General features: G+C 43.5%; 2 protein-coding genes across 2 annotated transcripts in view; one reads left to right on the top strand and one right to left on the bottom strand.

Moving 5' to 3' along the window:
- The window catches only part of LOC111951374 (N-acetylglucosamine-1-phosphotransferase subunits alpha/beta), an 18,785-nt gene extending 11,451 nt beyond the window's left edge, over positions 1 to 7,334 (top strand). Inside the window, exons 12-20 of the mRNA XM_023969427.2 lie at positions 470 to 1,561; positions 1,822 to 2,021; positions 2,189 to 2,408; positions 2,610 to 2,723; positions 2,823 to 2,908; positions 3,166 to 3,264; positions 3,630 to 3,797; positions 4,924 to 5,014; positions 5,644 to 7,334. Of these exons, the coding sequence (XP_023825195.1) occupies positions 470 to 1,561; positions 1,822 to 2,021; positions 2,189 to 2,408; positions 2,610 to 2,723; positions 2,823 to 2,908; positions 3,166 to 3,264; positions 3,630 to 3,797; positions 4,924 to 5,014; positions 5,644 to 5,715 (2,142 nt within the window). The 3' untranslated portion in view covers positions 5,716 to 7,334. The remainder of the gene's footprint in view (positions 1 to 469; positions 1,562 to 1,821; positions 2,022 to 2,188; positions 2,409 to 2,609; positions 2,724 to 2,822; positions 2,909 to 3,165; positions 3,265 to 3,629; positions 3,798 to 4,923; positions 5,015 to 5,643) is intronic.
- LOC111951424 (cholinephosphotransferase 1-like) lies at positions 7,335 to 22,343 on the bottom strand. The gene is given in 11 exon segments (XM_023969500.2): positions 7,335 to 9,260; positions 9,453 to 9,578; positions 9,867 to 10,025; positions 11,265 to 11,396; positions 11,958 to 12,042; positions 12,195 to 12,336; position 13,961; positions 15,408 to 15,452; positions 15,454 to 15,512; positions 15,515 to 15,554; positions 21,865 to 22,343. Coding segments are annotated over 11 exon segments (1,146 nt in total). The 5' UTR covers positions 22,105 to 22,343; the 3' UTR covers positions 7,335 to 9,143.

Below are 22,343 nucleotides of genomic sequence, written 5' to 3'. Positions count from 1 at the left end.
GGAAGCGCCTACTCTGTGAAGTACGCCATGTACAATAATACAAATTCGCCCTGTGGAGCTCTTTGAAAGAACAACGTAACTTCATTTTTGAACTTTGGCACAGTGTCCAAGTCTCCAAAACCTACTGCCAAATTTGTTCGTAAACAGATTCTACTTTTGTGAAGGAAGACTCTGAGATCGATGTTTCATTGATTGAGAAAAGCATGCAGATTGTCGGCCACCTGACTAGATCGGTTCCTCACTGCTCACAGCCTGGGCACGTCAGGAGCACAACTTGTCACATTAGCTCTCTCAGTGACGGTGGCCCAAGTGAGCAGTGAATTAATCCTGCATTGTGTTGTTGTGTGTGTGTATGGCCTCATCGCGTTGTGTTGTACGAATCAACCTTTAAGCAGCTCTGTCAGGTCACCCTGTGAGAACAGGACCCTGCGTACACCATGTCGGTCGGGTGAGACCGCCAGCACACTAGCTGTTATCATTCCCATACTTCAGCTTTGCAGGCGTGGCTCGCCGGGTGACCGAGGCCCAGGTCAGCGACAACCCGGCCGTGCGCCATACTTCGGTGGCCAACAAGTGGAAGACGGTCCACCTGCTCCTCCACTCGGGCCACAATGCCTCYCTGYTCCACTACAACCTCACTGTCCGAGGGGATGACGACAAGGAGTTCTTCCTGACCTTCAGCGTGGCTGTGGACACCCGCCAGCTCCCCCAGCCCAACGTGTCCGTGTCCGACCCACTCCACAAAGATGGATCCAAAGAGGCCAAGCCCACCACCGCCACCACAGAGCCTGAGGTCCCTTTCGAGGATGTCCCTCTGGAGAAACAAGGTCCCCGAGTCCTGAAGAGGCCACCTGGGGAAAATGAGGTGATCGTGGAGGTGCCTGCGCTGAACGTGTCCCTGCTACCGGCGGCCTTGCAGAGTGAGCTTCAGAGGCTGCAAGGAAAGCTCCTGGTGGGTGACATCACTATGAAGGGTTATAACCTCACCAAGGCTATACTGCTGGGGCCGTACAAGGCTCTGGCCAATCGGGACCCCAGGTTAACACCAGCTGACCAGATCAAACCCCAGGACAAGCCTTTTAAAGACCCAATAGGACATGTGGTGAGGAGAGAGGCAGACGCACCACAGCTAGTCGAGGCTAACCCAGTAGCACAACACAGTCCAGAAAGAAACGGAGCAGAAAAGACCAAAGAGCCAGAGGGAACCGAGGCACCAGAGGAGGTGCCCAAGTCGAGCATTGTTGGTGAGAAAGGGAAACAGAAAGCACAAAAGACTCCAGCAACCCCCATCCCAGTTCTAGTGGATGGTGAGTTTCCGAAAGCCGCTAAAGCCCAGAACACCACCCCCACAGAGAAACCTCCACTGTCCTCCAAGCTGCTGAGCACCTTGGTGGGCAGCATGTCCAAAGCCAAGGGATCAGAGGACCAATCACAGCAGCGGGCAGGGGTCGAGAAGGGAGCCCGGGGGGTTCCTTTGGGCAGGAAGCTGCAGCACTACACCTCCTCAGATAGAGGCTTCCTGCCCTGGGAGAGACGGAAGTACTTCCAGGACCTGCTGGAGGTGAGCTGGGGTTGGGTTGTAATAATGTCACAAGGTCAGTCAGGAAGAATCCTGGCTCTTGAGATGAAGAACATAGAATCGAGAACAACCATGCATTGGATTGAATCGCAAACACTTTACTCAGAAACTGTTTGGTAAACTTTTAGTGTTCCAAATGTAAATGGGAATCTGAATGTTAATCTGAATGTTATCTGAATTTGATCAGAATGTTAATTGTGTATTCTCTTGCTGCTTTCTGGCTCTTTCTATGGCTCCTATAGGAGGAGGAGCGTCTGGAGGGAGAGCTGGCGTACCAGGCAGACAGCGCCGCCYCTGGCCGGAGGCTGCAGGACACCTTCGCCGACTCCCTCCGCTACGTCAACAAGCTGCTCAACGGCCAATTTGGCTTCACCTCCCGCAAGGTCCCCGCCCACATGCCCCACATGATCGACAGGCTCATCATGCAGGAGCTCCAGGACATGTGAGTAGCAGGAAATGTCGTCATATGGGAAATACTGGGTTAGTAATATAGAAGACCGAAGTATCTGTTGTGAGTCCTTGTCTAACAACCGGAGCACTCATTTGTTTACCTCGTTAAAGTGAATTAGTTGCTGAACAAACTGATATGTGAATGTCTCCATCTTTCAGATTCCCACAGGCGTTTGACCTGACGTCGTCCCACCGCGTGCGTCACCCGGAGGACATGCAGTTTTCATTCTCCTACTTCTACTTCCTCATGTCGGCCCTGCAGCCGCTCAACGTCTCGCAGGTGTTCGACGAGATCGACACGGACCACTCCGGTGTTCTGTCTGACCGCGAGATCCGAACGCTGGCCACTCGCATCCATGAGCTCCCCCTCAACCTACAGGTCAGTAGAGAAMTCTGGGTGTAGAAGATCAGGTCCCCGTGTCTCCATGTTGTCTATCATCTAAGGCCAAKGTGATCATAGATCGGCACGTCTACWCTGAGACACTTTATGAATACCGACCCTGGTTTACTCCTGTTTTAAAAGCTGATCTCAAACCAGTGGTACAGTGGGGATAATGTGTTAGCGTGTGGCGTGTTGTAGGATCTMACAGGTCTGGAGCAGCTGCTGATCAACTGTTCTAAGACGCTGCCCACCAACCTGACCCAGCTACATATRGTTAGCCCTACACAGGAGGCATACTACGAAGCCAGCATGGTGACTACTCTACACGGCCTCTGTCCTGTGTTCCAACAACATTTATAAGCTGTGGTAGACTTGAGGTGCAGAGACTGATTCGTGTATTTGAATCCACAGCCTCCCGTCACTAAAGGTCTGGTGGTCCACTGTAAAGCCYTCACAGAGCGCATCCACAAGGCCTTCAAAGACCAGAACAAGTACAAGTAAGTCCTGTTATAAAAAAAAAAATCCATGTAGGTCAAATGTGTAAGAACAAAAGAAAATGATGTAAAAACATTTATTTTTGTCCTCTGAAGAGGGGGAAGTTGGGTCTATAAAAATACAATAAATAAATAAAAGTCCTGTTCTCTACCATCATCCACTGTCCTTAATCTATATATATCACCCATCCTACATTTTCTCTGAATATCCTGATCCTATTTTAAGATCATAGTAAACATGGAAACCTCTCCTTTGACAGGTTTGAGATAATGGGCGAGGAGGAGATAGCCTTTAAGATGGTGCGGACCAACGTGTCCCATGTAGTGGGCCAGCTAGATGACATCAGGAAGAGCCCCAGGTGAGGTTAGAGCGTTGGGCCAGTAACCGAAAGGTCACTGGTTCAAATACTGGAGCGGACAAGGTAAAAGATCTGTCGTTGTGACCTTGAGCAAGGTACTTAGTGACCCCACTCCCTGCCGGTGTCTCTGGGAGTTGGGATATGAAGACACATTTCCATTACACACCTGTGTGTAACAGGACAAAGATAAGCACCCCCCAAAATAATTATCATTATCTCTGTGCTTTCTGTAGGTGTCCAGCCTAGTGCCTGCCTAATTAATATGTACTACTTATTCCGGTTTTATTGTTATACTACCTCTTCATATGACCATTTGACCATGATGTTGATTTATGATTTGACCACATCACTGTGTTTCCTCACAGGAAGTTCATATGTCTAAACGACAACATTGACCACAGCCATAAYGACGCAGGGACTGTTAAGGCGGTACTGAGGGACTTCTATGAGTCCATGTTCCCCCTGACTTCCCAGTTCGAGCTGCCCAGAGAATACCGCAACCGCTTCCTCCACATGGGAGAGCTCCAGGAATGGTAGGACTGGGGTGGTTTAGTATAGAGGGGAAGGATAGGACTGGGTGGTTTAACTAGAGGGGAAGGATAGGACTGGGGTGGTTTATACTAGAGGGGAAGGATAGGACTGGGGTGTTTATACTAGAGAGGGAATGGTAGGACTGGGGTGGTTTATACTAGAGAGGGGAATGGTAGGACTGGGGTGGTTTATACTAGAGGGGGAATGGTAGGACCGGGGTGGTTTATACTAGAAGCGGAATGTAGGACTGGGGTGGTTTATACTAGAGGGGAATGGTAGGACTGGGGTGGTTTATACTAGAGAGGGGAATGGTATGATATATTGGAGTGTATCAGTTGAATTTGTGATCTGCATTTAGTACATCATTTTTTTCATTATACCATTAATTTGTGGCAGTGCAGAAGCACAATGTGCACACAATACAAGATGCCTGTACAGATACTTTGTCAATTGTAGTATCTGTCCTAAATGATAGATGGACAGATACAGTAAGATATTGTATCAGGGCCATGTGAGACAGAGGTCTCTCCCCATTTCTCCAAGAGAAGAATGAAGGATCCTATCTGTCAGCACCTCCGAGTGTTCCGCACTGCCATGAATGATCGCTGGGAATCCCAGGGTGTTTGAGTGGGATCCTGCTCTTATAGCGCCAGGCCTGAGCTGGAGGAATCTATCCAGATACCCAGCCTTTAAAATTAGACTCGTATGATCCACACACACGACATTCCAAGAGTCACATGGGTGTTAGTGAAGTGACAGGTGGGTGGTAGCAGAGGTCTCCTGGTGTCTGGTCACATTGTCACCCCTTTACCCTGTTGTCCTCTCCCCTAGAACCACAGGCATTTCATCATGACCTTTAACCCTGTCACCCAAGCCTAAAATATTTCATAATTGAGACTGGACTCTGAATATGATAGTAGTGACTTTTGTTGAGTTTCTGTTTTGTATTCATTGATACTTCCCAAAAATATTTCACCCTGTCCATCACCCAATCAAATGTCATGTTGGAGACTGGGATCAGAATATGAGAGTGATGACTTTCAGAGAGTTATCTGCTTTGTCATGAATTCATTGATGGCCCAAAAATAGTTTGTTTATTTTTGCTGTCTTACTGTCTCTGTCTTACAGGCGAGTATATCGGGACAAGCTGAAGTTCTGGACCCACTGTGTATTGGTGACTCTGGTGATCTTTACTGTCGTCTCCTTCTTTGCCGAGCAGGTCAGTAGGACTTTACACTGTCGTGTATATTTCCGCCTCGCTAATATAAACAGCACACTTGTAGCTTGATGATGTGCGACTTWGCACTTAGTTAGCCCCAGGGCTCCATAGAGGGAGCTCTACAGGTTCACGTATCCCTCACTATCGGTGGAGCTTTGGAATTACTGAAATGGCGTCACTGAAATGAGACTGAAACCTGTCCCTCTTGGACCGTGAGCAGTGGATGGTGGTTGCATGGTTTCTTTGTTGATCATGGCACCTGTCAGATCTGAGGGGGTCGGGGTAAAGTTTCTCCTAATAAAGGTTAATCGCCAGAGCGACTGTGGAGGAATGGGCAATCCACACTGTGCACTGGGCTATTGGGACATGGAGGAATCTGATGGCGCCGTCTTGTCTTTGTCCTAAGAATCATCCCTCTCCTCAGGCCTAAGGCTCCGCTCCTCCTTTCTTTTCATAGGCATCAGGTGCTTTGCTGTTGCTCTGATCTGTTCAAAGTCAAGAAAAATACAGCAAAAAGCTTCCGCTCAGAACTAGCCACATGCTGACAGAGTAAAGTCGCTTCCTCCTTTTTCACTCTTGCCTGTGTGTTTTTGTGACAGTTCTTTTGTGGTATTTTCTTCTTCCCTCAGCTGGTTCTACTGAAGCGCAAGCTGTTTCCCAGACGCAGGGTCAGCAACGATGTCAACCCAGAGCGCGTGTGAAGAACGAGGGAAAACGTCCTTATCCTCCTCTCTGCATCCTCCCTCCACCCTCAACCTCTCTCCTTGAGTTCAAAGTGAGGGCCATGCAGGGGTAGGTGGAGAGCGAGGGCTATCCCTAAATCTCGAAACGTCCTCACCTGGGATTGCGTCAGCATGGCTCAAGGAGAGGGGGACTCTTGTAAACAACGTCAATCATGTGTGGTGGGTAAGATGATTGACAGGCATCACCTGGCTGGGAGATGCTGGAGTGATGCTGTGCCAGCGGACAAAGCCTGTAAAGCCAGAAACTTCTCTTCCCTTCCACCAGGGGCGCCGGAGGGACTTATCGCCCACACACCAGGCTGTGGAGAAGGACACTGACTGAGCCAACTATGTGCTAAACTGCTTTAGTCCAGTCAGTGTGATTGATGTACTGTTAAAAGCATGATCTGGAAGCGATTGACTGGAGACACCATCTCTGGTGTGGGTTTACAGCACCTTAACCATGAGAGCTGTAACCTTCCGAAGCGTTCGAGGTTAGGTTGGACACTTTTAATTTAACCTATATTCCACAGAAGGAAAAAAGGGATCGGGAAGGGGTTGATCAGAATAACAGGAATTATGCCATTTGACCTGTTTCACCATGTCACTGTCTACATTCAACACAAGTGCCTTATTTTAAAGAGTGTTACCTGAAGTATCAGACTGTATGACCTTGTTTACCCATTGTCCCTGCTTGCCTTTTTAAATGTCTTGGTTGGATTTGGTATTTACATGTCATAAGTGATTTCTTTCAAAGGCATGGGGGAAAAATGCCACACTGGTTGTTTTTTTWAAATCATGAATGTTTCACACAGTAGACCACACAGCGATCAGCCATCCACACAGAATGTGTCCCTGTGGGATACTGTACGTATAGCTCTGCTAGTGTCTGAAATTCAGATCTCTGCAGCATGCTCTATAACATCTGATTGTTCTGTGAATGCGTTCCTAATGAATGCCACGGACTGTTAATTTAGCGCCACAAGTGTTCTACTACTGACCCTCAATTATTTTCTGATTCTATGGTCTCTCTGTTGAGCCTTCGCGGTGCATTGATGTTAATTATGATAAAATGTGAATGATTGCCAGCAGCAGCAGAACCATGTTTTGCTGCCTTACTATTGCTGAACTGTGGTATGCAGTGGGCCAGATTACACAGCCTGGTCTCAGACTAGATGTAACAGAGTAAATCTGGGACACTCAAATTAGGATATGTAGCAAGGTTACTTAAGGAAAAAATTAGTTGGGTGGGCATATAATGCGAACATTAGTAACACAAAGGTTGCGTGTTTATCTGTTGCTAAAGTTGTCTAACTCATTTTTTAAATACTTTGCAAATGTTCGTGTTAGCCACACAACAAATTGGAATTTGTAACATATGGCGTGCCACGGATTTATGTACAGAATAACACAAAATGCTCTGAGACCAGGTTGAATTACAACAATGGGTGGTATGCATGGATATTGAGCTAATGTACATTTGAAGTGAGTCTCTTGGGAGTGTCAAATTCACAATTTTAGTTTACTCATCACTTTGGCTCATCCCAAAATCAAATAAACCTGAATCGCTTGGTTATGCTTTAAATCATGAAACTGAATTTCTTGAATGGAAAATATTTCTTTATTACAATCATTTTGAACTTCAGTATAAAGATGTTTTACTTGTATTGAATAGTGCAATACCATGTTAAAATTGAGCATGTGGCCTTTTCAATGCATAGTTTAAGTTCACCTGGAGTTCAAACCCTGATTGAACAAAAACAGGTGGCTAACTTAAGGTTGGCTGTTATTTCCAGACAAAGTTATTGAAATGTCACGTAATCTGAAGGCTCTCATTGGAATTCTACCCAGAAATATCTGCAAGTCAAAATGTCCTTTTTAGGGACATTTTCTCTATGTTCGGTGGGCATATTCCTAGAGTAGGGGTTCTTGATTTACTTATCTTTGTTACATTAACATCTGCACCGTTGCATCCCTTTGTCTGTCTATCCTCAAGTTGTTGAGCAATGACCAAACAAMGCATTCAGCTATGAAACAGTTCAGAATCATACCGTTCAACAATAAATCACAATGTACCAAATGCATTTACCTATGCATATTCTAAATGTGATGGGAAAAAAGATGGCTTCCAGTACAGAATTATAGTAAACAGTAAAATAAGTTCCAGTACAACGTATATTGTCTGATACTTCAACCATAAATACTGGTTTCATAGTGATGCAGAAAAGACAAACATTTTAGTACTTGATCCTAAACTGCTTCACATTTTTAAAATTAAAACAAAGGATTCAAAAACATTTAAGGCGCCAAACAGAATTCTGTACAATCAAAGAATTAGCCCTTTACGGAGAAGAACGTTGAAAGCAGACGGGACTCTGGTGTTAACACATCAACATGACTACAAGGACTTCAACTGGAGTAGAGTTGAGGTTACAGAGGGTAAGTGAGTAAAAGTAAGTGGTGCTGGATAGACTGGAGGGGGATTCACAGTCAGATGGAAGCTCTTGTAGAAGAAATGTCACTGTTTTCAGTGTTAACCCAGACCCTTGCCCCTTCACCTGGAGTCCTTGACAATTAGCGTACCATACCTCATTAGCAATGTCTCATTCTACTTTACAAACTTCATTTTGGAAGTTTTCCGAGGTTGAAAGGTTGATTTATTTTGTATTTCCTAGCCCTGATCGAGTTAATTTCATGTCAGATTGGGTCTCATTCATTAAATAAACATGACTAATGAATGATTAAGAGCTACAATATCAATTTGAACAATGATATCACATTGTTTAACAAGAGGCTGTTAAGTAAAGACAGATGTAGCCTCTAACTTTACAGCATTGAATATAGTTCAATTAGATAGGAATATGTATCAATTGTAAGTTAAAACAAGAGAGAAACAAAATTCAAGGGGGAAAAACACAAAGCAACTCCTTTATCTGATCACTGAGAAACATTTGATCTTTGCCAAAAAATGTATTGTAGCTTTTACCCATAGTGTATGATTTAGTCTAAATTAAATGAGCTGAAAATAATGGAAAATGTTGCGCTTTGGATGTTAAAACCTGTCTGATGATATTTATCAAATCGGAGTCTCAGATTACCTCAGGTAGTGATTACTTCCTATACGGAGACAAAGAAAAACCAACCAATTTATTTCCATGCCAGCTACTCTGCACTCATCCAGTGAGATACAGACCAGTGTGTGTTACCCTTGACGATGGATCTAATCAGGGGTGGTTACGTCATTCCTGTCATTACTCTAGTGTTATTACAGGCAACCTTTAGTCAGAGGTGGTCACTGTGTCAAGGCTGCTGAGGTTTGGGGTGGAGGGGACCTCTTCATCATCGTCTGCTTTCAAGAGCGGGGCGGCGTCCTCCACCTCCCCCGCCTCCTTCCGCAGGGCAAAACGTCAGTTGCGTTTGAGGGCAGCTCGCGCCGTGATGCTGAACACGTGAATGCGCAGGTGAGAGGCGATCTGGATGCACACGCCTGTGCAGTAGCGCGTCAAGTCAATCAACGACAGGACCTGTGGAGGAAATACAAGGACCGYCATGAGAAATGGACTTGATGCACATAGGGAAGTTGTTCCAGGGCAGTTGGTGGTTAGGGAAAACTTCTGGTCCTATCTATGTGGAAGACATCAACTGAAGTGGGTTGAAAATGACACCAGACCTGTACGAAAACAGAACTACGAAATAGTGAAGAAGTGAGAACTCACCATTGCGATCCAGAGMACTATGTGTTCGTCGATGAAGCTGTTGAAGTACTGGTTGAGGAAGAGGAGGCCAGGCCCGATGAACGCCGTGTCTGGGAGATAAAGCTCACTCTTGGTCATGTGGGCCACCTGACACAAGGACAGAGGAACACAAAAGGAACATACAGATATTGGAGGAMGAGCAGAGCTAATGAATGAGCTAAGGTAAATACTGGTATGGCTTTCACTGTTACATATGGAGGTCCCATTTATGAGAGGAAAAGTATTCATTGCTTGCTTGATAAGACACTCCAGAAAGACAGAAAAATATATTTTTTAATGAATTTCCCTTCAGGCAGTAGACTAGAGATATTAATAGATTGAGAGATGACAGCAAAGTAAGAAAGTGAAGACTATTATATTAAATGGAGCGCTCACAACTAGCTTGTTGGCGATCTTGGCGACGACCATGCCGAAAGTCAGGATGTAGAGGCAGGGGTGCAGCTCAAAAAGTTGGTTGGATGACTTCTTGAAGATGATGAAGGCCAGTGTGAGGATGAGGCCGATGTGCATACCTGGTGCCAGCACACTGGTGTCCTAAGGAACACACAGCAAAATAGTGAATAACTTTGAATTGTTAACCTAGAATACAAGTCAAAAAAATGGTGTATTGTCCTAAAATGTACAGTGCCTTCACATGAAATCCAGCTTTATTTATACAGCACATTTCAGACATGGAATGCAATACAATGTGTTTTACAGAAAAAAACAATGAAAATAAAAGCTGAAATATTTACCACATAACAAACAGAAACTGAACAACTAAAAAGCACCATGAGGAAAAGCAAAGCTAAAAATATGTTTTAAGACGTCTTAAATATGTCCACAGTTTCAGCCCCCCTCAGGTTCTCTGGCAGGTTATTCCAGAGGCTGAGGGCATAATAACTAAAGGCTGCCTCTACATGCCTCTTGGTCCGAGGCTTTGGGATAGTTAAAAGACCAGAACTGAGGGACCTACTGGGTACATAACTTAAAAGCACTCAGAAAAAATTGACACCACTTGAATTTTTCCAAATTTAGTCGCTATGAAATTTCATCAGCCGGTGATTGTCAAGCAAATAACTGCAGGTCTCACGGTAATTGACTGTTAATTAACAAACACATTTAGCATCTCCTGGCTTCCAAACAAGCCACTAATGCAGACCTTTGGAACATCTACATTTGAAATATTCTAATAAATCCATGTAATATAGCCTACACCTTCACAATAAATCCATTATTTATTTTAGACAGGTCTGAAGAAACATGATATGAAGAAAATGTAGTCTATTTCAGAAGAACATAATACACTGGAGGTGCTTACCAAGAAGACCGTGAATGTTCCTGAGTCGCCGAGTTACAGTTTTGACTTATATCTACATGAAAATCTATAGCAACACCTGAAAATGGTTGTCTAGCAATGAAAAACCAATTTGGTAGAGCTTGAAGAATTTTGAAWATWTWTWTTTTTTAAATGCACAAATGTTGCACAATCCAGGTGAGGAAAGCTCTTTTAAGAGACTGCCAAAGGTACTTCTACAAAGTATTGACTCAGGGGCGTGAATACTTATGTAKATTAGATATTTCTGCATTTCATTTTCAATACYTTAGCAAAAAAAATTGAAAACATTATTTTTTCTAAAAATTCATTGTAACACAAAATGTGGACTAAGTCAAGGGGTATGAATACTTTCTGAAGTACTGTACATGCAACATTTTACTACCACGTCGGTGTAATAAAAAACACTAATCAACCCAAATATTTAGCTAAACACGTCATTACATAATAATACTTACAGCCACGGTGGAGCCGTTCTTGCCGACGCCCCCATTGAGGATGACATGGAAGTAGTTATAGCAGGAGAACACGGCTCCCCCAATGATGCCCAAGATGGGGAAGGCGTACAGCTTCACCCCAAGGACGGGCAACTACAAGAGGGTAAAACAACCAAGAGTTTCAGTTAACAGAACTTAGCAACTTCTGTCACAGCAGCTAGCGTTGTTTACACCAGTAAYCTGTGGGTGGGCGGGGCATGCTGCTGAGGCCAAGATGGGAGGAGAAGCCAATAATATTGCGTGGTGACATCAGCTGTTTGCTAGCCAGATCATGTGATCATGTCTACGCCACGGTGGATTAGCTACCCATAATTACCTTCTTACTTCTGATTGTGACTTTAGTCGTTAAGCCTCCACAGGCTGCACAGAGTGAAAGTGAAACAAAAGGACTATTTAATAACTAGTAGTCAGATTGTTGTGGGGTTGGTTGAGCGGTTATACAGTACATATTAAGGATTGGTTATGTTGCCTTATAGTGCCAAATGTTGGGGTAAAATTTGTGTCGTCATATAGTGCCAAATGTTGCTGTAAAATGTCCAAGTCTCCAAATCCTACGGCTTAGTTGACAGAAAAGGAAAGAGAGAGAGTGTATGAGTGGGTATGGGAGTGTGTTAGGTTTGTGTGCATGGATAGATAAATGTATTGAAGCCATACCCTGTAGTCCCAAAGGGCCACTCCACCAAAAGCTGACATCACATACATGACAACGATGGCAATCTGGACCTCTGTCACATCAACCCTGGGTGGAGAGGAACTCATAGTTCAGAACAAGACTGTATATTTTATGAAGCACAATGGACTAGACTTAAGTACCATGTCAAAAACAAAAAAGTCATTATCTGCCCAGCAACAGGTAAACAAATAATATAATTGGGCATCATTCCTACTTACAGGCCAAAGCGCAGTGTTCCGGAAACATAGGTTTGCCAGTGTGCACAGAAGAACATGAACATCCCCACAAAGCCACAGAAGAACATCCAATCAGGGTAGCTTCCTATCCCACAGGATATACATGTTCCCACAGAAACAAACACTGGAGAGAGAGGAGAGAGAGACAGAGAACTAAATGAGCAACAATATGTCATACAGTGGCTTGCGAAAGTATTCACCCCCTTGGCATTTTTCCTATTTTGTTGCCTTACAACCTGAAATTAAAATAGATTTGAGGGGTTTGTATCATTCGATTGACACCACATGCCTACTTTGAAGATGCAAATAAATGTTTGTGAAACAAACCAGAAATATGACACAAAAAAATAAAAAAAATAAAAATAAACTTGAGCATGCATAACTATTCACCCCCCCAAAGTCAATACTTTGTAGAGCCACCTTTTGCAGCAATTACAGCTGCAAGTCTCTTGGGGTATGTCTCTATAASCTTGGCACATCTAGCCACTGGGATTTTTTGCCCATTCTTCAAGGCAAAACTGCTCCAGCACCTTCAAGTTGGATGGGTTCTGCAGGTGTACAGTAATCTTTAAGTCATACCACAGATTCTCAATTGGATTGAGGTCTGGGCTTTGACTAGGCCATTCCAAGACATTTAAATGTTTATCCTTAAACCCCTTGAGTGTTGCTTTAGCAATATGCTTTGGGTCATTGTCCTCCTGGAAGGTGAATCTCCGTTCCAGTCTCAAATCTCTGGAAGACTGAAACAGGTTTCCCTCAAGAATTTCCCTGTATTTAGCGCCATCCATCATTCCTTCAATTCTGATCCGTTTCCCAGTCCCTGCCGATGAAAAACATCGCTTAAAGTGGTACTATGGACAGATACTCCAATCTCCGCTGTGGAGCTTTACAGCTCCTTCAGGGTTATCTTTGGTCTCTTTGTTGCCCCTCTGATTAATGCCCTCATTGCCTGGTCTGTGAGTTTTGGTGGGCGGCCCTCTCTTGGCAGGTTTGTTGTGGTGCCATATTCTTTCTATTTAAAAAAAAAATAATGGATTTAAATGGTGCTCCGTGGGATGTTCAAAGTTTCAGATATTTTTTTATTACAACCCTGATCTGTACTTCTCCACAACTTTGTCCCTGACCTGTTTGGAGAGCTCCTTGGTCTTCATGGTGCCGCTTGCTTGGTGGTGCCCCTTGCTTACTGGTGTTGCAGACTCTGGGGTCTTTCAGAACAGGTGTATACAGTTGAAGTCAGAAGTTTACATACATCTTAACCAATTAACCATTTCAACTCAGTTTCACAATTCCTGACTTTTAATCCTAGTAAAAATTCCCTGTCCTAGGATCACCACTGTATTTTAAGAAAGTGAAATATCAGAATAACAGTAGAGAGAATGATTTATTTAATATTTTATTTCTTTCATCACATTCCCAGTGGGTCAGAAGTTTACATACACTCAATTAGTATTTGGTAGCATTGCCTTTAAATTGTTTAACTTGGGTCAAACGTTTCGGGTAGCCTCCACAAGCTTCCCACAATAAGTTGGGTGAATTTTGGCCCATTCCTCCTGACAGAGCTGGTGTAACTGAGTCAGGTTTGTAGGTCTCCTTGCTCGCATACGCCTTTTCAGTTCTGCTCACAAATTTTCTATGGGATTGAGGTCAGGGCTTTGTGATGGCCACTSCAATACCTTGACTTTGTTGTCCTTAAGCCATTTTGCCACAACTTTGGAAGGATGCTTAGGGTCATTGTCCATTTGGAAGACCCTTTTGCAACCAAGCTTTAACTTCGTGACTGATGTCTTGAGATGTTGCTTCAATATATCCACATAAATTTCCTCCCTCATGATGCCATCTATTTTGCGAAGTGCACCAGTCCCTCCTGCAGAAAAGAACCCCCACAATATGATGCTGCCACCCCCATGCTTCACGGTTGGGATGGTGTTCTTCAGCTTGCAAACTCCCCAACTTTTTCCTCCAAACATAAATGGTCATTATGGCCAAACAGTTATATTTGATTAAAACAGACCAGAGGACATTTCTCCAAAAAGTAACATCTTTGTCCCCATGTGCAGTTGCAAACCGTAGTCTGGCTTTTTTTAATGGCGGTTTTGGAGCAGTGGCTTCTTCCTTGCTGTACGGCCTTTCAGGTTATGTCCATATAGGACCCGTTTTACTGTGGATATAGATACTTCTGTACCCGTTTCCTCCAGCATCTTCACAAGGTGTTTTGCTGTTGTTCTGGGATTGATTTGCACTTTTCGCACCAAAGTACGTTCATCTCTAGGAAACAGAACGCGTCTCCTTCCTGAGTGGTATGCTGGCTGCGTGGTCCCATGGTGTTTATACTTGCGTACTATTGTTTGTACAGATGAACGTGGTACCTTCAGGCGTTTGGAAATCCCTCCCAAGGATGAACCAGACTTGTGGAGGTCTACAATTTTTTTCCTGAGGTCTTGGCTGATTTCTTTTGATTTTCCCATGATGACAAGCAAAGAGGCACTGAGTTTGAAGTTAGGCCTTGAAATACATTCACAGGTACAACTCCAATTGACTCAAATTATGTCAATTAGCCTATCAGAGGCTTCTAAAGCAATGACATTTTCTGGAATTTTCCAAGCTGTTAAAGGCTCAGTCAACTTAGTGTATGTAAACTTCTGACCCACTGGAATTGTGATACAGTGAATTCTAAGTGAATAATCTATCTGTAAACAACTGTTGGAAAAATTACTTGTGTCATGCACAAAGTAGATGTCCTACACCACTTGCCAAAACTATAGTTTGTTAACAATACATTTGTCGAGTGGTTGAAAAACAAGTTTTAATGACTCCACCTAAGTGTATGTAAACTTCCGACTTCAACTGTATATACTGAGATCATGTGACACTTAAATAAAGTCCACATGTGTGCAATCTAACTAATTATGTTACTTCTGAAGGTAATTGGTTGCACCAGATCTTATTTAGGGGCTTCATAGCAAAGGGGGTGAATACATATGCACACACCACTTTTCATTTTTTTTAAATGCATAGAACAATGTATGTTGTCATTCAATATGATACACTGGTTGCTATGAAGCTAAACACTAAATTCGATCTAGTCCAGACTCTAGACAAAAGTACAGGGGAGCCCCACGGCTTGAAACACACTTGGTCAGGTACTGTAAAGAACCACAATTCAAACAGGCAACAAAAAGATTATTTGGCCCACACCTGTGAGACAGCATCACAGCCGTGGTCAAAGAGCTCCCCCAGCGCAAGAGCTGCTGTTTGTCCTCCGGGCCTGCTTCCCATCGATGGCATCCAGCGACTGATAGTGAACAGGCCCAACGCACTCAGGATGAAGGCCCATGCTGGAGCCTGGAAAGAGGTAGGGAGACAGAGGGAGGGAAGGAGGGAGAGCGAGAGGGGGGGTTGATTAAACAAGACGATGGAATGACTGGTTTCTATTTCAACTAGGACAAACTTTTCGTCCACCATCCCCGTTGAAGTGAAAGGTCTCGGTCTTTGTTTACTCCCAGTCATAGACAAACAGACTTGTTTACATGAGATGCAGGGTGTATTTCCAAATCAAATCAGTGAAGATTGAAGAAAGCCATGCCACATTGGGAAAGTTGTTTATCTTATTTTGAGTCACTTCTTGCAAAACAGAGAGTTGCTTGTGTTTGACAGTTTCCTTCAACACGGGTTTGCTTTCTCTAACAGACATGTTCTAACATTTTCTAAAACTTATGCTTACTACAGCTGTTTTCTAGAAAATTATTTGAAAGGCAAAACAGCATAATGCAGGCCTGGGCAATTATTTTGACAGATATATCTACTGTAAATCACATGTGCCACTTTACTTTTTTTTAACATGCACAGAAATAAACCACATCCACGTTCTCATTTCGGTAGGTATTTTCATTATTAAACATGCAATGAACTACACGGAGGAGAAGTACTGTGCATTCAGCACCACAGACAGAACTCTTGTTAACAGGTATGCACAAAAACACAAGAGAGCGAGCTCAAAATTACATTTAAAAACTACTCAGTCTGAGGAGTGAAGTCTGATGGGCATTGACTAGAGCAGTGAAGTCAGGTATAGTTTCTGACGTCGCTATGCGCAGGATTGCTGAGAGGTGGAGTCAGTAAGAGATGATCTGTGCCTTGACTTGTTATATTCATCACTGAAAATGTCTGTTCACATACATAGGTTGACCCAAACAGTACAAACATTTCTCAGCATGACTCCTAACCTTTGGAAAGTGTTGTTTCATCAAAGATGCATAGAACCTCGTCAGTGACATCGTTTTGAATATTTCTCCAATCACTGCATCAGACTGAAGATCGATAAGCTCAAGTCGCAGGTCAGTGAGAGCGTTATCCACATTGAAGGTGAAAGGAGAGGAAACCAACAGCATGTCATTTTCCAACACTTTGAAATTCTCAAAACGACGAGAAAACTCACCGTTCAAAGCACGCAGCAGCGATGTATACTTCTCCCGCTGGTCATCTGATAGGGAACAGACTAGTAGTGTTGGAAAGTGGGTGAGATTGTTGGCTTCTACTTGGTGGGTCAGGAGGAGTAATTTTCCRTTGAAGGCTTTGACAAGACTGTACATCTGATGTGCAAAAAGGCCCTTCCCTTGTAGTTTGGAATTCAGTTCATTCATGAGGGCCTGATGTCCACGGTGAAGGCAAAGTCAGCCAACCATTCTTTATCTTGCAGTTGAGGGAAATCCACATAATATTTTCCTTTCAATTGCAAAAACTCAATCTCTACTTCAGGTCCCACACCCTTTTAAAGCACCTTCCCCAAACTCAGCCATCTCATGTTTGTGTGGTAGTGGAGATCTGCATGACCCGACTGTCTCTTCCAACAGGGAGACAAACTGCATGTGGTTTAAAGATTTTGCTCTTATGAAGTTTACCACTTTAGTGACTGTATCCACAACATGGCTCATTTTCAGAACACATTGACAGAACACCTCCTGATGAATAATGCAATGCAGGAAAATAATTTTCTGATCTGGGTTCAGCTCAGCTACTTGATCTTGTATCCTTTCCAAAAGGCCAACGTTTTTTCCTGTCAAGTTTGAGCACCCATCAGTGGTGACACTGGATACCTTTTCAAAACTCAGTCCCAGCTTTGCCACACACTTATTAACCTCCTCCAATAAATCTTTCCCTGTGGTTGTGCTCTTCATTGACTGCGCTGAAGCAAGCGCCTCTGTAATTTCAAAGTCTGGGGTTATGCCTGGTAAGAATATCAACAACTGCGCCGTGTCGTGTTCATCACTGCTCTTATCCAGGGCCAAGGAGAAATAGGTGAAAACCTTTACCTTGTCTTTCAACTGTTGTTCCATATTCTCTGCGATGTCCTCAACACACTATGTCTAGGGTTGCAAAGGGTTTGAATTTGGGGTATTTTAATTAAATTAATTTAAAACAAAGTTAGCTTATAACAGTGAACCTTTTTTGTGGGATACACATTAGGCAATTCTAGGTCTTGTGGCATATTTTGGTTAAACTATCCCCAATTCAATGGAATTGCAACCCTCTACATGCACAGTGCATTCTTCCATTACATGCACAGTGCATTCTTCCATCACATGTACAGCTGATTCTCAAGATCTTGCACACTAATGAGATGCTTTGAGCCCACACTACTACACCTGTCTCTTATACACATCTAGATGTGTATAAGAGACAGGTGTATGCAACTGGTTCACCTCTGATGCTCACAGGCAATGTGTATTGGAAGAGATTTCTGAATGTTCTTCGCCCAGCATACACCTCTTCAACCAGACATGCTTTATCTACTCATTTGCTGGATGCAGAGTTCAGAGTTCAAGTGAAGGTCAAGCAAATCATAGAGAAAGCAGATTGTTTTGCAATCATCTCTGATGGGTAGTCAAATGTTCGTGGGCAAGGAATAATTAACTACATCATCTCCACCCCTCAATCAGTATTCTAGAAGAGCACAGACACAAGGGACAACAGACACACCGGTCTCTACATTGCAGATMAGCTGAAGGCAGTCATCAATGACCTTGGACCACAGAAGGTATTTGCACTGGTGACAGACAATGCTGCAAACATGAAGGCTGCTTGGTCTAAAGTGGAGGAGTCCTATCCTCACATTACACCCATTGGCTGTGCTGCTCATGCATTGAATCTGCTCCTCAAGGACATCATGGCACWGAAAATGGATACACTCTACAAGAGAGCCAAGGAAATGGTTAGGTATGTGAAGGGTCATCAAGTTATAGCAGCAATCTACCTCACCAAGCAAAGTGAGAAGAATAAGAGCACCACATTGAAGCTGCCTAGCAACACCCGTTGGGGTGATGTTGTCATCATGTTTGACAGTCTCCTAGAGGGGAAGGAGTCTCCAAGAAATGGCCATATCACAGTCTGACGATATGGACAGCCCCATCAAGAGGATCCTCATGGATGATGTATTTCAGGAGATAGTGGCAAGCAGCCTGAAACTCCTGAAACCTATAGCAGTAGCCATTGCACGGATTGAGGGAGACAATGCCATCCTGTCTGATGTTCAGAGTCTACTTGCAGATGTAAGAGAAAACATCCGTACTTCACTGTTGCTCCAAGCAGAGGAAACTGCAGTTCTGAAATACATCAAAAAGCGTGAAGACATCTYCAGRGTYCATGTTGGACCCAAAGTATGCTGGCAAGAGCATCCTGTCTGGTGCATAGATCAACAAGGCCTATGGTGTCATCACTACCGTATCTCGCCACCTTGGCCTGAATGAGGGCAAGGTTCTTGGCAGTCTGACGAAGTACACTTCCAAGGAAGGGCTTTGGGATGGAGATGAGATATGTTGGCACGACTGCCATATTGCATCAGCCACCTGGTGGAAGGGACTTTGTGGATCTGAGGCTCTTTCCCCTGTTGCCTCCATCATCCTCCAAATCCCACCAACATCAGCTGCCTCAGAGCACAACTGGTCCTTGTTTGGGAACACACACACACACACACACCAAAGCATGCAACAGGCTGACCAATACAAGGGTTGAAAAATTGGTGGCCATCCGGGCAAATTTGAGGCTTTTTGAGCCTGACGAGCCACCCTCGACAAGGTTGGAAAGTGAAGATGAGGCCTCAGAGTCTGATGTTCAATAGGTGGACATTGAGGAGGTCCATGGAGAAGACATGGAAGCCTGAGAGGATGACAACCAAAGCTTTCGTTTCTAGACTATAATTTTACAGATGTGTTGAAAACATTTTTGGGAGATGCAATGGATCATTGGGAATCATTTAATATTCCCTTTTGTTGTTCAGTGAAATCATCCCATGTGAAGAGTCAACTCAATTAAAGTTACATTTGTAAGTAAATTATTTCTATTTCTATTGGAAGGATTTAATCATTTGCAATTATGTCTACTTATGATAAGATAAAATGTTAATGTTTCTGTCTCCATATGGTATGCTAAATATATCCAATGCAAAAAACATTACATTTAAATCGTATTAATATWAATTTGCATATATTTCGGTTAATTCCCATATATTCCCGTTAATTCCGATAGAAAGTTTCCACCTCTGAATATTCCCCAAAATGTGCAACCCTAGCTGTGTCACTGTTCGTCTTGACAGGGAAACATTTTCAAACAGCTCTTTCTTGTCGGGGGAAAGTATTGCTCCAGAGTCAATGAAACATTCTTTAAAACATTTGCCCTCAGTGAATGGCTTGCTATATTTAGCAATTTTGTGGGACAGTACATAGCTAGCTCTCGCAATTACGTTGTTTGCTGAATGCAGTTTTGTGAAAAGTCCTTCCTGCTTTTGCAACTGAGAAAGCAACTCTTTCGATGCACTTGCCCTCTGCTCAGAAGACACATTCCTATATTTCTCTGCATGCTTCGCCTGGAAGTGTCGGGACAAGTTGTAGTCTTTCAAGACAGCGATGCTCTCTTTGCACACAGCTTTCCCTGATACCTCAATAAAGAAATATTTCAATAACTTATTCATTTGAATGACCCTCCCAACCCCCACCACACACAGACACACATGRGTGAGTGTGTAAGAAAAAAAAAGTGAAAGTATGGTAAAGGAAAGTAGATGACCTGACTGGGTGAGTTCCTACCACTGGGACTTGAAGTATTCCCAGCCATCTGGACATTAGGGGTGAGCCAACAATCAGTGTTTATCATCTCTATACAACAATGTACMAGTAGTGGAGCCAGACATTTGTTGGTGGGACAATTTTTTTCTTTAAATAAATACAACTTTATTTTTATTTATTTAGGAAAACGGCTAACTTTCTGACATTCTACAAAATGTTACCATGGGGCAAAGAGAACTTAGCTTTTTTTGTTGCCCAATCTGATTCGATGGGTCTGGCTTTCCAGTAGGTGGGCCCGGGCCCAAGCGGTTGCAATGTCCTGTGCTGTACTGTACTCTTCTCTCTGCACTGTACTTGCCTGTGTTCTCTCAACACAACACTACTGTTTTGGCCTGTGTGTTTGTCCCATTGGTTTGTCCACCACAACTATTTTGACAGTAGTTCTTTTTCTCTTTCTAGATATCCTGATGTTCTCCAGTCCCTTCATCTGCCAAGAACAACAAACTGCTCTTCAGTAACCCCTGCCCCCCCAAAAAGCCCTTTCTGTATACAGGTAGTCATCTTAGTTACATGGCTCTCAGGCAAGTTCGGTATTGAGTATAGGTGTATAGGATCACCCTTGACATATTTTCAGTTGGCCAGTGACAGTGGTGTATGCTGCAGCTCATGTCCAGGCCAGGTAGCCCTCTCATTTAGTTATTCAAAGCTGTACTGTATATACAGAATGCAAATGGAGACAGGTTACATGTGAGTCCATGGCTGCATTGACAACTTGTGCTGCATATAAAATGCCCTTGTTGAATTGTCTGCTGCACAAACCTGCCTGGAGCTTGATGGAATCTGGACTTTGTGTCAGTGGTGAGATTCCAATCTGTACTGTGGGATAGGTGGACAAAGGTAATAGAACTAATACACATATTGTAACTAGTCTCTGAATACCTGACAGACACACGCCTGAACCCACACTATACAAAGGACAGAAAAGAAGCCAAACAGGCAAAGGGTAGGTTCACACACACCCTCTCTTCAGAGAATCGACCTAAGTGGATGACAGGTCATAGTATGAACATGTGACATTGTTAAACCCTACGTATTCGCCCTGTTATTGGTTTGCTGACTATGGTTGAAGTTGTATACCTATTGTTATCGATTTGCTTATTTTACATGATCCAATCAAAGTTCAAACTTGCAATAGGTAAAGTTAATTACTTTAGTTTTCCTTGAACAAACATTCAACCAGACTTTCTCCCAGTTACCTTACAATTACTATTCGCTTGATTTGTGAGTGGATGAGCAAACATGGTGGCAACTTTGACACTAACTCTTATTTTGCATTTTAATCAAGCAAATGCATTTAGTCAACAACAATAGGCTATTAGACAAACTTTCGAGGAACAAAACATTAGATAGTGGACTGTGCACATTGTCCACAAACTATTCTGATGCTTTGAGCAGTTGTAAAGTAACAATAGTGCTGTAAATGGATTCGAGTTGCAACAATGTTACACATGATCTCAGAGAGTTACAACGCTGTCATGGGGTGTTGCTACATGGCTACTCGAAAGTTTCCCCCCCCAAGGTCGCAAAGCACTTACCTCCTCTGTTGCCGTTGGGCAGTAAAACACCAACACTACAGTTGTGACTATATTTATTACCAGTCCAATTATAGTCAGAGTATTAGGCGCTACCCAAGTTGGAATTTGTTGGACCAGCCAATTCCAATATATCTGACAAGGAGGTTCGAAAAGGGATCGACCCGAAGCGCTATATTTGTGCTCCTCCAGCCGCTTGAGTTGTGCGGCTGACAGCGGCTCCGGCCACAAGAAATGTGGCATTGTTTTCAGCTTCGGCGCTACGAAAAGTAGCCAATCACCCAGCGATAGTCTTGACGTTCCTGTCGGTTTCAGGCACTGATATCTTCTCGCGATCGCCCAGAAAATACTTGCTCATTTGGCAGTTACGTGTGAATAGTCATTTTTCCAGAGCGGAACCATGAATGTCGATATTTTTCCGTTTGTGATTGAGAATTGCGTTTCAGCAGGAAGCAAGTCTCCGGAAGGGAATGAGGCCGGGA

This window comes from Salvelinus sp. IW2-2015, linkage group LG24, assembly GCF_002910315.2.
Source record: "Salvelinus sp. IW2-2015 linkage group LG24, ASM291031v2, whole genome shotgun sequence".
Taxonomy (NCBI): Eukaryota; Metazoa; Chordata; class Actinopteri; order Salmoniformes; family Salmonidae; genus Salvelinus; species Salvelinus sp. IW2-2015.
Note: the sequence above shows the minus strand (reverse complement) of the source record. Positions and strands in the feature narration are given on the sequence as shown.